Genomic DNA, 15,880 nt, shown 5'->3' with positions numbered 1-15,880 from the left:
ACTTACGGGGCAGCCTCTGCTACGGTATGTCACCTTTTCCGCCGCCACGTAGAGGTCCATCCTACGCCACCATTCGTGCATGGTAGGCACCTCAGGCCCTCCCCAACATATAGCCACATCTATTTTGGCGACTATGAGGCCTAGCATGCAAAAGATCATCTTAGAACGAGGAATGCCAACAATCATTTGGGACCCCCAATATTTCAAATCTCAGGTCATGTGGTAGTGGTATGTTTAATATTGCAGAGAGTTCCTGGATGATCATGCTTCAGTAGTTTTTGATACGTGGACATTCCCAATATGTATTTAAGAAGGATCCTATGTCATCCGTACAATGCAGACAAGCTGGAGAAGGTGCTCTTGCCATAGTGTGTAGTCTATGGTGGTCATACTTTACCTTGTAGTGTATTTTAGATTGTATCAGGCACAGAGCAGCCTTGATGGCAACCTCTCGGGGGTGCACCTGTGCCGCCTCCCAGTCTGTGTCCTCTAGGTCACCCAGGTCTCTCTGCCATCACGCTCTCAATGGGCCTAGAGTATCTGGCATGATGTTTATGGTTTTATATGTCACAGATATTGCACCTCTGTTGAGCTTGTACATTAGGATGCGGCCTTATAGGGAAGCATATTCCGGTATGTCAGTCTCGATCAGTCCATCCATGCATGCCTCAGTTGGGCAGATCTCAGAAACTGGGATGGGTGTACTTGATATTCCCTTTGCATCGAAGTGAAGGGCATAATATCTCCACCCTTGATTGTCTGACCCCCCCCCCCCTTTAGATATAACAATGGTGTCCAATGCCCCGAATCTCGGCAGATTCACGATTTCTTGCAGCTATCTTCCTTCTCACAAAGGAGTCTCTTGAGTGATCTTACGGGCCCACCCATGCACCTTTGTTGTCCTGCTCCAAGCTGTCAATGCTACTTGTGTTGCTGGCGAAAGCATATGTGCCCTTCCGTCCCCCCTCCTACTCCATTCAGGTAGTAAATTTGTGTTCTGTGTTCCAACAAGGCTCGCTTGAACCTGAATGTATGGTGGTCAAGGGGGCATAGAGCCAGTTTTTAAGGTTATTCAGATGAGCTGCCCTGTAGTAACCTTCCACATCAGGAAGTGCAAGCCCACCATTGTACTGGTTTCACTGCAGCGTCCTAAGTGAGATCCTTGGATGCCCCCCCCCCAATCCCACAGGAAGGTCCTCAATTCCTATCTATCTTAGTAAATACTGCCAACAGGACCAGGTAGTAAGTATTCTGGAGGGCATATAATCATTTTAGCAGGGTGATCATTCAAAAAATGGCCTCCCTTCCCATCAGTGTAAGAGGTAGACCTCTCCATCTAACAGTGTCTGCCTGGAAATCTAACACCACCCTCCCTACATTGCGGTGGAAACATATATTGAAAGCCTTCCATTGATTTCCGTAACCCTTGGGACAAAGATAAAATCACCTGCAATGTTTGGTGAGTATATAATACTGATTTATCCCAGTTCATCTTGTGGCCCGAGTAAGCTCCATAGTCTCCCAATATTTTGAAGAGCGTCGGGACAGGGATTGCTGGATTCGTAATATATAGGAGTATATCGTCCGCATATAAAAATATTTTCTCCACCTGTTCGTCTTCTGGTGCTATCTGTAATACTCCAACACCTGTATGTTGCTGAATCACACATGCCAGGGATTCTATTGTTGGGGCGAACAGTAGTAGGGACAGCCTTTCCTGGTCCCCCTGCTAATCAGGAATTTGGCCAAAATCTGTTTGTTGACCCTTACTGTGGCAACTGCACCATGATATAATATCTCCACCCATCTCCTGAACCTGGGGCCGCACCCAAATTTGAATAGTGTCTGCCTAAAGGGCCAGTGAACCACATCGAACTCCTCACCATCCAGGGACAGAAAAACGCGTCGGGTAGGCTGGGCTTGCACCACATTAAGCCAGTTGTGTGTGTGCCACACATTAAGACAGGAAGCATGAATGATCTTGAGGTATCCATGGGGAAATGACTTGTAGTAATCGGATAGCAAGAGTGGTGGCTGGTAGTTTTGTTTCTGCGGTCAGGAGAGGAATCAGGCGGTAGAAGTCTCATCTATCTCGGTTTCCCTTGATTGGGCAAGACAGTAAGGGTGGCCATTAATAGATGCGGGGAAAGTAGTTCCCCTGACTCACAAACTTCTTGAAACATATTCAGTAAGTGCAGCCTCAGGAGATTAGCACGTCTCTTTTGCCGGGATGCCATTGGGCCCAGGGGTTTTCCTGGGTATTCATTTTGAGATGGCTGCCTGTACCTCTGGTAATGATAGAAGCCATAGAACTATTTGGTGCAATCTACGTCCAGAGCACGAGTATGGATATCAGCCTGGTAGTGCCCTTTTGTGTGGGTCACGAAGTGGTCTGGCCTTGTAAAGTTTGCCGTAGAAACGGGTGAATTAGCCAATGATTAGGTGATCCGTGTCGTACAACTCCCCTTTTGGGCCACGCAGACTGGATACCCATCGGGCCTCTTCTTCCCTCCTGCTTAACCAGGCCAGCAGTCGGCCGGTCCTATACCCAGTCTCATACAGACAATGGAGAGTAGCCATTATATGTTTTTTGGTCCCCTCTTTGGCCAGGTCTCTGAATTCATCTTCTAAAGATGCTATTTGTATAGGTACTGGGGGTTAGATTCCATCCCCAGTGATCCTTCTAACTGTAGGGTCTGGACTTCCCATTCCTCCAGCTCTTTGTCAACTGTTCTTTTTTTCTGTGCATTCCGATTTTGGGCCCAATCTCCAAGTACTGTTTTAGACGCTTCCCACGGTACAATCCTGGATTCCGTGAAGTATATTTCAATGTCTGCTCGGAGACCCCGTCCCTAAGGTCCCAGGCGTTGTTCCCATCCTGAAGCCCGCCTTGCCCCACGACACCCCAACTGAACCAGCAAAGGCGAGTGATCGGATAGCCCCCTTGCCATGTAGTCTACTTGCCTGACCTTCCATATCTTACCTTGGGGCACAAAGACATAATCTAGCCTTGAGTACACCCTAGGAGCCCCTGAAAAATAGGAGTACTTCCATTCGCCCAAGTGTATACTGCGCCAGAGATCAAATAGTCCCACCTTGTCAACAAATGGAGCAAGCTCTGTTGCCATGGGGGGTAGGGGAGGGGGGCGCAGACTGTCCTGAGCGGTCAGTGTCTATCTCCATTACATCATTGAAATCCTCACCCACAATGTGTAGTGCAGGGGTTGAATCCAGGAGGATCTTGGTTATTTTGGCCATGGTGGATGCTTGTATTCTGGGCAGGGCATATACGCTTACTAGTAGTTTCAGTGCAGCCCAGCATGCCCTGCACTCCCACATACTGCCTTTGAGGGTCAGCCCACGTTCTTGTTGCTTTAGAGGGAAGGATTTTCGTTATCAATTTAGATACTCCTCTGGCCCCCCTAGTAAATCCTGCATGTGTCAGAGTAGTATATGCTCCTCTCCCAGAAACCTTTTCCCCTGTTGGTGGGTCTCCTGGAGAAGGACCAATTCGGGCTGCATCCTCTTGATGTATTGCGCCATCAGGCCTCTCTTAATCTTGTTACAGAGCCCATTTACATTCCATATCAGTATCTTTAGGGGTGGGTCGTCAACCTGTCAGGTCTATGCCATTTAGAGCTGTGTAGTAATGGTGTCGCTGTGTAGGTACGTATATGGCTGTAAACACGGCTGTGCTGTTGTGTACCTTCCATGTCAACCAAATAAACAATACAACACCGTCTGTCTATCCTTCCACCCTGTCCGTTTCGCCCCCTTATATCTCCCCTTGCAAAAAACAAGGCAACTGTGATGAATCATGCTTGAAGGGGGTCTGAGATGCCTATGGCCCACCCACCATGTTAACATGCACAACCCCAAAGGATTATAACCACTGCAGTAGATATACCACTTACTTTAGAGCAATAGAGAAAGAAAGGAGGAAGAAATGGAAAAGAGGAGAGAGCGGATTGTTCACTCCAAGAACCTCTGTAATTCAACGTGGACCAGAAAAAGGGAGAACGGGGGGTCCCCTGAAGAAAATATGCACCCTCTGGGGCTCCATTACAGCCATGCTGCCCAGGTCAGCTGTCACCGCTATCTCGCTCCACATCTGTCATGGAGGATTGACTTGCTTGTTCATATTCTAGTACAGCTAGCTCTTGTGCTAAGAGTTGGTGACCCTGAGTTCTGACATGTCTCTTTCCAGTCCGGCGTAGACAGAGTCTTCTGGTTTAGTGTCATGTTTAGTCTTTTTGAAAGTAGGATCCATTCACCGTCTGTCGGAGGAAATCCCAAAGCTGCGCTCTGTCTTGGCCAGCCAGAGATGTCTCTTTACGCCACGTGAGTTCTGTGGAGTTAGTCTTGGGTGTTGCACCTTCAGCATAAGATGGTTTTCTGCCAGAGTCTCCTCTCATCCCTGCTGGCGGAGGCTCATCTATCTATGCCCAGGCTTTCTGCAGTGAGTGAAAAAAGTGTTGTCCCTTCATACGGGACCTTAAGCTTTGCAGGGAACAGCAGCATATACTGCAGGTTGAACGCTCAGTTTGGTTTTGACCTAATCAAAGGAGCATGTCTGCTTTTGCACCTCATGAATATAGTCGGGGAACACCATGATTTTAGCATTCTCATGGCAGACCTCTCCCAGATGGTGTACCTCTCGGAGGATCATGTCCCTGTCAAGGAAGTTTAGGAATCTCGCTACGACTCGCTTAGAGGGTAAGCCAGGAGACGGTTGAGCACTTTGTGCCCTTGCGATGACCAAGCATGATGAAAACTGGTCTGAGGGGAGAGGTCTTCAGCCATCCATGAAGAAAAGTTCCCATGTTGGGCCCTTCAACCTCTTCCAGAAATCCTACAAAGCGTATGTTGTTTCTTCTGGTTCTATTTTCCACATATTCTACCCCCAGTTGGTTTATTTCATGGTGGCACTAAGTTCCGACACCTCCTTTTGCAGTATGTGTACCATGTCCTCTACTTCTGATATCCTGGATTCAGCTGTTGTGACCCTTTTAAAGATGTTATGCAAGTCCTGCCGCAGTAGGGAGACGAGCGCACCACTCAGATTTTTCCCTTTTAATGCTTCCTGCGATGTTTGAATTGCCATCAGAAGTGTTGCATGATTTGGCGATTCAGCTGCCGCATTCTCCACCTCTACCTGTGAGGTCCGTACCTTTGTGGAGCAATCCATCGTGCCCTGTGTAGTAGTGGACAAAGCAGGGACACAAGTAGTATGGTTCTTGAAGCGTATTACTACTCTTTTGTTTATTAAGAAAAAACAAAGCAGTCAAAAGAAATCAGAGTAAAAATTAGCCCTAAGTAGTCTCTCAGGTGGTCGTTGAGGGGTCTTCCTTTTCCTCTCAAGTAGTTATAAAAAAAAAAAAAGAATTCAAAACAAGCCATTAGAATGGGTTAATGTGTGAAGGGGTGCTTCACTTATGTGCCACCGTCACTAGGCCAGGTAGGTCGTGCACAGCAGGGGATTCGAGGTGGAGTGTTCGAACAGTGTGCCCGACCTTTCGTGCATCAATCCTGTATGCCGACTGTCACCAGAGTGCTCCCTATTCTGTGGCGCCCCACCAAAAGCACCATCCTGTTGCGGTACTTACCTTGAACCACACCAGTCTCCTGGATCGTGGTGGTTGTTACTACGGCGTCTGTTTCACTTCCGGGTCCACAGGGTTCGCTAGAGCGAGCAGGTGCCTGAATGTGAGGAACATCCTGATGCAGGCCCCCAGGTAGAGCCATGCCCCAGCAATTTAGATTGTTCTGTGGCCTCTTCCCAGCTCACCTCAAGACAGCATCCACAATCTCTGCTCGAAATGGCAGTTGCTGTATCTTCTATATTCGTTGCCATGTAAATCATGGACATTGTTACTGTGTAGTGATGTAGTCCTCTTTAACGATGCATGCCTTCAATCTCTTTCCTAAATTGGAGCAGTGTCGGGGCAGTCCTGATTGATAAATATAGGGATATTGTTTCTGATCCTGTGGACATGGAGAGAAGGCTGAATACCCTTTTTTTTTTTTTTTTATTTAATACACTTATTCATCTCCAGTTTCAGATGGTGTGACTTTAGGTGTGCTAAGAGTCGCTGGAGACGGTGGGCTTATACATTATGAATCTGGTTTTGAAGATGGGGCAGGCCTGCAAGGGGAGCCAGAGGGATTCCATCAGGCTGGGGTGGATTGGTCATGTTTCTTCAGGCTCTTGATGAAGCATGCTGAGATCTGTAGGACACCCTTAAGGGTGGCAATGTGGATTATGCTACACCATGGGGCAGGCCACTGCCACATCCAGATGTGACAGTCCAAAACCGTAAATAGGAGTTTTGATGTCGCTCTCTGGAGGAATTGTTTCACTTTCTGATACCAGCGTGTCTTTGTTCTCTTCTTGGTGATGTGTTCCTTGAGGGTGAGTTTAGTGTCTAGGGTGACTCCAAGTTAGAAGGCACTGAGTGAAAGTTTGTATTCCAACCTCTGAGCAAAGTTTAGACTACTTTTTGCTTGCATTTCTTGACAAACAGATGGGATTCTGTTTTGGCTGGAAATCCAGGTCCAGCTGATGTCTAGAGAGGATGTGACTTTCAGGTACAGTTGTGTGCCAAGGATGCATTGGTAACTGTAAAAGTACACTTCCACTCTTAGAACACCCCTGTGTCTCCTATCTCTTGATTGCTATGCAAGACAAAGATACAGTCTTTCCACTGAGCAGGCTTTCAACACATTGGATGTCCCATAAGGGTCACATATTAGCTTGCTAAAAATAACAAAATGTTGGTGTTCTAGACAACTGTTGGTATGTTATAGCTCCGAGTTCTGCATTATGTTGGGAATTTGTGGGTGTTCTTCCTTAAATGCGCGTGTGATTTTCTTGGTAACTGACCTGTTAGTCTGACATGCTACTGGCCTGTTAGCTTGAAATGCAGAGAAGAAGTCTAATAGAATCCGTGCATGAAAGACCATAGGATTTCTTTTGCCCAAACCGCTTTCTTGACCCAATCTGTCATGTGGGACTTAACAATCGAGCTTGTTGGAGGCACCATCTTGGGTCTCCTATTGAGTTCTTAGTGTTCCTGAGCCTTATGCAGGATCTGTTTCTGGCTCACTGTGTACGGGGAATATATGATGATACAACGAATTCCGTTGCAACGCATGCCTTTACCACGCATGCGTTACAACGGAATTCGTTTAGCACGCATAAACCTTTCACCGACTATTTGCGTGGTGACGTCATAAGTCGTTAAAAAAAACGGCATTTTTTTACCGATTTCTCTTAATCGACTCTGATGCCGACGTGACTTATGGTGAGTTGTTTTATTTGGGGGGGAGACCCCCCCAAGCCCCCCCCTTTTTTTAAAATTTTTACCACATATGCCTTTACTACAAACATCGTAGTAACGGCATGCGTGGTAAAGGCATTAGTTGTAACCACGCATGCGTTGTACTGCATGCGTGGTTAAAGATTTCGTGGAAACGGCTTCGTTGTAAAAGCCGTTTCCCGTGTACGGGGAGTTTCTTGTCATGCCTGAGATACCTCTTTGGGATCAAGTCATAGGTTTTTCATGATGTACCAGGCAGAGCTTAACATTTGGCTTTGCCTGCTATGCCTCTTTGAACCATGTACCAAGGTTTCATTCGATATTTCCCACATAACCTTGTGATTTGACTCACCTAAGGTTCCCTCTGGAGACTCATACTGGGTCTTCATCCAGTTGGTCTGGCAGGGTCGCTACTGTGCCTCATCTGAGGTCACCTTTTGGAGGGCAAAGTGTTTCATGCCCTTGCCACTGTGCAGAGCCTGTGAATGGTGTTTTCCCCAAGGTATCTCTGTCGCAGCGTATCTGGGATTTCTCTGAAGGAGAAGTGCCAAGCCTTCTTTTAGCCATCACCCAAGTGTCATTCATGGTTGTATAACAGGGTTTCTAATTTGCAATTTCTTAGCATTCCGTACTTGAGACACTCCTTTCATTTCCAGATAGGTTCTCAACCCTAGGCCTGATGTCTGTGGTGCCTGCCTAAGAGTTTCTTTGGAGGCACATTGCTGGCTTTCATTGGGAGATTGTCAACTCCTGCTTGGCTGGATTTCCATAATTAACTCTGTACTGGTCTGTGTTCATGGTGCTCCATTCAGAATTTAGTACTGATCTTCGCTCGGGTCTGTGAAGGCTGTTTGTGTTTTTCTGGGTGTGCTCTTAGATGCACATCAACACTTCTGGTTTCTTTTAGGTCTGCAGCCATGCAACATAAGGGTTCTCTTCAAAGTCATATTTTCAGTTTCATCTGAGGGGCAAACATCTCTCTGAATGGTGAACCAAATTCCTAATAGCAGCCTTCACGGAAATCATCTTGATGTTGATTGTCTGGCCTCCCTCCTGGTGGAAAAGCATGAGCATTATTTACAGGAAGAACCACAAAAATTAACCAAAATCATATAGGCCCATCAGCCTTATTGATATGGATTTCACAATCTGTTCTAAAATGCTACTTCGGGTCCTCTGTGACTGGATAACAAAATTAAATCTTAAATCCACTCCAAGGGGGGTTCAGAACATCTCAAGTAAAGCTAACCCAAAAAGGTTCTGTTGGCAAACTGGTCACCATTGTAAGGGTGTCATACAGGGAAATTTACTTGCAAATTCTCCTCCCCTCTTAACATTTTCGCTGTATGCAGATTACATTTGCTCTGAGGTTTTAAAAGCCTTGCTAAGACCAGCTCGCTGTTGAAGCCTCACAGGTTCCATCCCTTTATGCAGTTAAGTGTATCCTCATTGCCCGAACCCCAAGAGGTATGCATCCCCAACTAACTGCTGTAGATAAGAAATTCCATGTAGAAGGTGTGATGGGAATTGGGCAGTATTCAGGAAAAAACAGAGACTATAAGGTGTTCTTCTTAGGGAGCAAAAGCTTCAAAGAAGTTAGCTCCTTCACATATCTGGGTCTGACCATATTAAACGCCTTAAAGTGGGGCATACATATTAAAAAGGCAGGGAGAATTCTGAAGCCTCATTAAACGCCATCCTCAGTCATGAATCATGTGCTCCAAGTAACATTTAAAAGCCAAATTGCATACAATGACGAATTTTGGGGTCTGGAGAACACACCACAAATACGTTACAATTACCTAAAATTCTGGTGGTCATTATTGGTGTTACCACTTAGCTTCCCTACTATATTTCTCCAATAAAATATGTACTTAAAAGACTGAGATTGATTGGAACAAATCTAGTAGCAAAAGATTCAATGGAGCACTTTGTCAAGTCACAATGTTTCCTGTCTCGGGAAAAGGAAGCAAAACGACTTGGTCACGTTCCATCTGCAGGCAGTCTCAGTCGGTAAAAAGAATTGACACCATTCAATCCTTCAAATGGAGACACACCTCAGAGTACTAGAAAATGCCTCAAAACATATTTAATCCAATGTGATGCAGAGAACAAATCCAAGGGAGAGGAGACTATTTACTCTGCCTACAAGTGGAGCCATAACTTTGAGAAACCTGGTGGAAAAAAATGATCTTGTTCTATCAGACAATTGCACCTGTGGCCAGATCAAGGACCTGCCTCACTTCCTGCTAAAATCTCTATTATTCGATTTGATCAGAAGAAACCCAATCACGTACTCCGTGGACAAGCAACACAGACTGATGAAAACAAATCTATCTTGTAAGGGCTCATTACCATTTTCGGCAATGACTAGAAGACATGTGGCAATAACTCGTTAAATGCCATGACTTAAGAGAAAAGATCCCAATGAACATGCCATAAAAATGTGTTCCAAACCTGCAGCCGTTTCCCTTTGCTGTCACTGAGGCTACGTTGTCTAACACTTTTTTTTCTGCCAAGTTTTCCTTGTTTGATCCATTTTTCATCGATTAGAAAATGAATACTAGTGTGTGAAAGACATTTTTGCCAAAAGCCCCTGTAAATAAACTAACTGTTTATGGTGGCTTCTTTTCAGAGTACTTTTTGGAAAACTTTTTCGGTTATTCTTGCTGAACCACAGTGCTTCTTGGACTTATTAGAAGTGGTGCTAAATGTTTCCATAGGACCTTAGCTCGTAGAGGGTTCTGCGATCAGGTGGGTGTGTTTTCGAGGCAGATGACACTCATCTGCCTCGAAAACAGGTTTGTTTTCTGCCGTGGGAGTTGTGCACCCTCTCTTGCTCTCCGTGGCCGTGATGAGCATAAACTTATTCTCAGTTTCGTGGGATCTCTTAATGGTGTTAAATGCCTATCAATGGGGCATCTGAACTTTATCATTAGGGGCTGTGCACTAAATCCACAGCTGAGTGACACACATAGCTCTCGGAGGCTTGCCTTTGGTTCCGGTTTTATTTTGTATCGTGCATTCAGTGCCTGGTCAGAGTCCCACTTGCTATTTGACTTTGTGTGGGTTCTGGGCTTTTTTTTGTGCTGATGTGAAAGTAATTTCCCAATATGTCCATAGATTACTTTTGGGCTCTGCAGGTCTTTCCAATGCAAGCTCCTCCAGATGGCAGTAGACCTGAGATTGGTCTTTTTGACATGAAACCAATACATCTTCTGAAGTTGTCTATCTCTCCCTGTCTTTTACAGAAATGTCCTTATTAGGCCTTTTTTGAGGAGCTGCAACCTTTTAATCTATTAGTTCCTTTTGTCCCCTTCAATGTTGTTTCTTAACAACCCCTTAATGGTTTAGGATTTGTTATTAAGGTGCCATTCCTAGACATCATGCAGTCTTCGCCACTGGCATCCAGTGTCTGATTCAGTCCTTTCCTTACCTAACTTGACGTGGTTCCTTGGGAAATGGGTGGAGAGGGAATGGAGATGCTGTTAAAAAAATAAAAGAATTCCTCAACAATTTAGAGAGTAACCTCTTTTAGGGGATGCGGTCCAGCCAAACCAATACAGACATTTTCCTCCTGGACTTGTTGTTAAAATCCAAACTTACGGGGCGTGTCCAAGATGGCGACCGACTAAGTTGTACAACTTGGAGCTCCGCCAGATTTTTCAGGCCTAGCGATGTGGGCGCAGCAGAGGGCAGCATTGATCGCTGATCCATACTGGATAAAGCCACGGGAGCCTGCGCTGACATCCACAGAGGTGTGGGATTGCCTTCTAGCCTGCCGATGACTGCGGAGACCTGAAGAGATGTGTTCCTCCCTCGGCGGCCCTGCCTGAATCGATGCAGCGTTGGTCCCAGCCACATCTGCTCCACCCCTGAATTGGCCCTTGGGCACAGGCGGTCTGCCTAGCGGAAGGAGCTTACCAGCCGCATATGGAGGTGTGGTGCCCTCGGTAGCGCCGTGCAGCGGCCTTAAGGCCTTTTTTAATAGAGGAGACACAGTGAGCCACGATCACAGGAGGGGCGACATGTTGGCTTGGGGTTCGTCCCTGCCCTGCAGGGGGAAACCATGAGGCGAGGGTCGTGACGGTGGGCAGACCCGCCTTGGGGACACCAGTCCCCCTCTTTTTTTCTTTCTCATTTCTGCCTTCTCCTGATGGACTGTGGCCCTTTTCAATATTCGCCGATGTGCTGAGCACGGGGCTGGAGCAGTGCTGCTGGCACACCTACGGCAGCTGGAGTTGGGGGCACACTGCAGTGCTTCCTGGTGGTCCTGTGTGGCAGAAGGCCCCCCTGCATTTTATTCTAGGCGAGAGGTCGCTTGCTCCAGTTGGTGGCGATAAGAGTCCCTATCCTGGCTCTGGGCACACTTGGCATTTTTACCTACTCTGGCCTGAGAGACCCTCTGTACCTGGTCCCTGACTAGCCCTGGCTATTAATTGCACAGGGTGTACGCTCAGCGGACGTTGTTGTGGCCTCATCGGCACCAATACCTTAATAAAAAGTACTGAGACTTGGATATGCTGCGCACTGTTCACTTGGTGAATCACACCATCAGTGTATACAATTCGACTTCGTACTGAGATATATTTATTCAACTCGTTCCAAAGAAATAAAATTACAAATAAATTGACATGATCAAATCATTTTACAATTCACTTTGATTGAAATTTTTTCATGAATATATTACATATACTATGTATCAATGCATGAAAACAACACAGTTTTACAAATTCAAGCACCATTCAAATGCCTGATGCATTTCGGGACATAAAAGTACCTTCCTCAGGGGAAAATCTGTAAATGCAAAATAAAGTAATTACAATCAATTCTAATTGTTTGGATGTATATTTGAGCCGAGTGCCCCCATCATGCTCTGTAGACTGTTACAGAAAACTCAAAAAGGTCACATGCTGACCCTATAGCCGTCAATAACCTCATAGCTGCTGCCGTCGGCCGCTGAACGCTCGGAGCACTACCTGGCTGGTGCTGCGAACGTTCCACGGCTGACGCGGCCCCGCCTACTCTTTGGAACACCCAGCACTGCGACGAAATAACGGCTGCAGCTAAGGCGTTAATATACATAGTGTGCCTTATGGTGGTTTAAAATAGTGTGTGTGTGTGTGTGTGTGTGTGTGTGTGTGTGTTAGTTAAAGTTCGTACCCTCAAGAGTATGCCATTTACATTGACCGTGCCTGATATTATACTATATATATTATAATTTTAACATCCTCTATATTACCATGCCGAAGCCCCAGCCAGCCTCTATTGCGATAGCTCTGCCAAGCGACCAAAACAAATAGCATCATGTGTCATGAACTTAGCCTACAGAATGTGCCTACGAAGTGGTAGTGTAAGCAAAACTGAGTTAAAAGAATATTATCCTGCATGTGCACGCAAATAAATGTGTTTAAGGAGAGAAGGCAACATAAGAATGTGAGCATGTAAAATCGTGTTTCTGAACTGGACCTCGTGTACCCATGTGACGGTGGAGGCAGATAACTGCCGAAACTTTGCCTCTATAATAACCCTTGACCAAGAAAAAGCCCTGGTACTAGTGGGTGAATTCAATCTGTATGATCACAGCCCCATACGCGATCATGCAGTAGGAATGCACTGCAAAAAGACACCGGGTAAGGAATAAACTCTTTCCCTTTACCCCTGGTGCCTCTTTGCACTTCCTGATCCCTCCCAGGAGGAAAACTCACCACCTTCTCTGCACAGCGCTGAAAGCAAAAGCCTTCCAGCGGCTCTGACGTCGGTGTGCACGCCAGTGTCATCAGATCGCTGGGGGAGTGGGCAGGGATGGCTGTAGAAGCGCTTCCACTGTCATCCCTGATGGGGCCTAAAGAGGGGCAGCCCACAGGGGGAGTGCCAGTGCTTCCTCTGAGGGTGGGTGCGGTTCCAAGAATTCATCGGCACGCATGGGGTTGATTCCCATTTTTATTCTTCTTGTTTTTGTAACTTGTGGCACAACAAAAGATTCTTACATCACTGCTACAAAGAATAATGTGTATCTAACTTATGAAGGTGAAACAGACAGAAGCATTTTTGCTCTTCATGAAATCCCAAAATTATTTTTCAGGTACCCATGACATCTTTGTTTGATATTTCAAAATGTTTACTACTTGAATGATACTTAAAATTACTTTTGGAAGTAACTGTGATATTTTTGTTGCAGGTTAATAATAGCCTGTAGATTCCACCCTACTCCGTTGCTACTTTCTTTATTAGAGCTAGTTGCTCCATCTCGACCTTTCGTTGTCTACTGCCAGTATAAGGAGGTAAGACATTGCTTTGTTCTCCCAGTATTTCCTTACAGAATTCCTCCCTTTTAGGCACCGCCCACCCCCCGGGTTCCCCAGCTGAGGAAGCAATATGTGTAGAGATTGCCCCTAAATATCGGTATTTTAGATGTTTCAGTGCACAATGGATTGCAGTACCTCTTGACTAGCTGCAAAATTTGATGTTTGGTGCAATATGAAGAGTGTACTGGAGGTTCATGTTCTGCAAAGAGGAACTCGTGAGGACATGGGTAGAAAGTTGTGGATTGTAATTGGTCTGGGGTGACTGAACTCCTTCACGTGTTACGCCCTCGATACCACAAAGTGGGCATGCATCTCCACCCATACTAACAACTAGAGGAACCTGCAGCTGGACACACCTCACAGAAAGAGGAAACAACTGGAAGGAGAAAATAATTATGTGAGTGGCATATGAAAGAAGGCGGCTCAGTTTTACAGATTTACAGAGAAGGAAGATGTATCTGCAAGTCGTGGGTTCAATGTGAAGTAACTCTTTGAGAGCACCTGGCTCACCTTATAAACTCATGGAGAGGGCTCTTGTTTTACATCTACTGCAACCTAGATAAACATCGTCTTTTGAGAACAATTAAATAGGGCAATAGAGTAGAAATAAGTAAGGCAAGGAATAGATATATGATTTCCCTGAATAGAGCTAAAAGGGAATGGGATTTGAAGCAGTGGATTGAAATAACAGAAGCCTTTGAAATTGGGGATCAAAGGGCTTTTTGGAAGCTGATCGCAGTTAGTACTCAAACTATTGACAAACATCTTGACGCAGTAATAACAGTGGATAGAGGGGTAGCCCTTTTTGGAAGTTTATATAAGAATTGGACTATGAAAAAATACATAAAAGACCCCCAGTTGAGAAATTAGGTGGGACTCAGAGGAATTCTAATACTATAGAAATTAGGCTACCTGCCAAAACTGATCATCTTTTACATGTTATCTTAGCTGAAACAATCCTAGCACTAAAACAGATGAAGACGGTAAAAAGCCCCTGTGTTGAATTGACTTCCTGGCAACTTGTATCTATCCCAACCAGAGATTTGGTCCCTATATTTAATGGGTAATGGCATCCTAAAGTGTTAACCAATTCCCCCAACCTGGCATGGAGCTGTTATTATTCCTATCTACAAAAAGGGGAATAGAGAAGCCCCCTAGAATTAAAGGCTTATAAGCCTGTTGGACAATTCACAAGCGTTTTCTGTTGTCAGGTGCTGTCCAAACTCCATGGATCGATAGACGAGAATAATATCCTCTAAGATGCATAAGCAGGCTTTAGGACCAAGGTTAGCACTCTCGACCTCGTCTTATGCTTCAAGATGTTATGTTGGAAATATGTCACATTAAGGCAAGACCATCTATATGTTGCTTTTATTGATTTTAAGAGCGGCATTTGGCCTGGTTCCGAGGGAAAATCTCTTGGAAGTCCTGGTCGAATATGGAATCTCAAGAAATCTACTTTGTATTTTGAGGTTCCTACATGCAGAAACATGCCAAGGTGAGATGAAATATGGCAGGGAACTTATCGGATAGAATTGATATTGGGGGAGGAATGGGACAAGGATGTCTTCTTGCTTCCACGCCTTTCAGTTTATATATCAGTGGAACTGTCAAATGGTTGGCTGAAAGTAGGCATGATGCCCCTAAATCTGCAAGAGTATCCCTTCTAATCCTAATGTTGGCTGAAGATGCGGCTGCCAAGACCCTGGTTACATCATTGGTTCTTACCTCCCTAGACTATTGCAACGGCCTCCTTCTAAATGCACAAAAAAGAGTCACTAAAAAACTTCAAACTGTACAAAACGCGGCTGCACGCCTGCTATCCAAAAAACCAAAATTCGCCCCCATCTCAGACACTCTGAGAACCTATCACTGGCTTTCTATCCAAAACAGGATAAAGTTTAAAGCCATGTGTATAGTTTACAAAGTAATGCAGGACCAGGGGCCTCGCTTCCTTAAAGATCAATTAAAACCCTACAATCCAGTCAGAACACTCCGCTCCTCTACACTTAATCAACTAATCACTCCACGCAGCAGAACAGCTACTTGGGGCGACCGTCGCTTTCTTGCTGCAGCCTCTAAGATCTGGAATTCCTTACCTTACTACGTTAAATCCAGCTCAACACTCCTACAGTTCAGGAGACAACTAAAAACGTGGTTATTTGACCAGTAACTCATATACTCAGCCCACCGTACCTACTTCTAAGGATAGACACTACTGCAGTCTAGCGCCGAGACACCCACGGGTATTTG

General features: G+C 45.5%; 1 protein-coding gene across 1 annotated transcript in view; it reads left to right on the top strand.

Moving 5' to 3' along the window:
• The window catches only part of TRMT6 (tRNA methyltransferase 6 non-catalytic subunit), a 201,079-nt gene that overhangs the window by 145,589 nt on the left and 39,610 nt on the right, over positions 1–15,880 (top strand). Inside the window, exon 9 of the mRNA XM_078649516.1 lies at positions 13,501–13,603. Coding sequence (XP_078505642.1) covers positions 13,501–13,603 — 103 coding nt within the window. The remainder of the gene's footprint in view (positions 1–13,500; positions 13,604–15,880) is intronic.

The sequence above is a fragment of the Lissotriton helveticus genome, chromosome 6 (genome assembly GCF_964261635.1).
Source record: "Lissotriton helveticus chromosome 6, aLisHel1.1, whole genome shotgun sequence".
In the NCBI taxonomy this organism is placed as follows: domain Eukaryota; kingdom Metazoa; phylum Chordata; class Amphibia; order Caudata; family Salamandridae; genus Lissotriton; species Lissotriton helveticus.
Note: the sequence above shows the minus strand (reverse complement) of the source record. Positions and strands in the feature narration are given on the sequence as shown.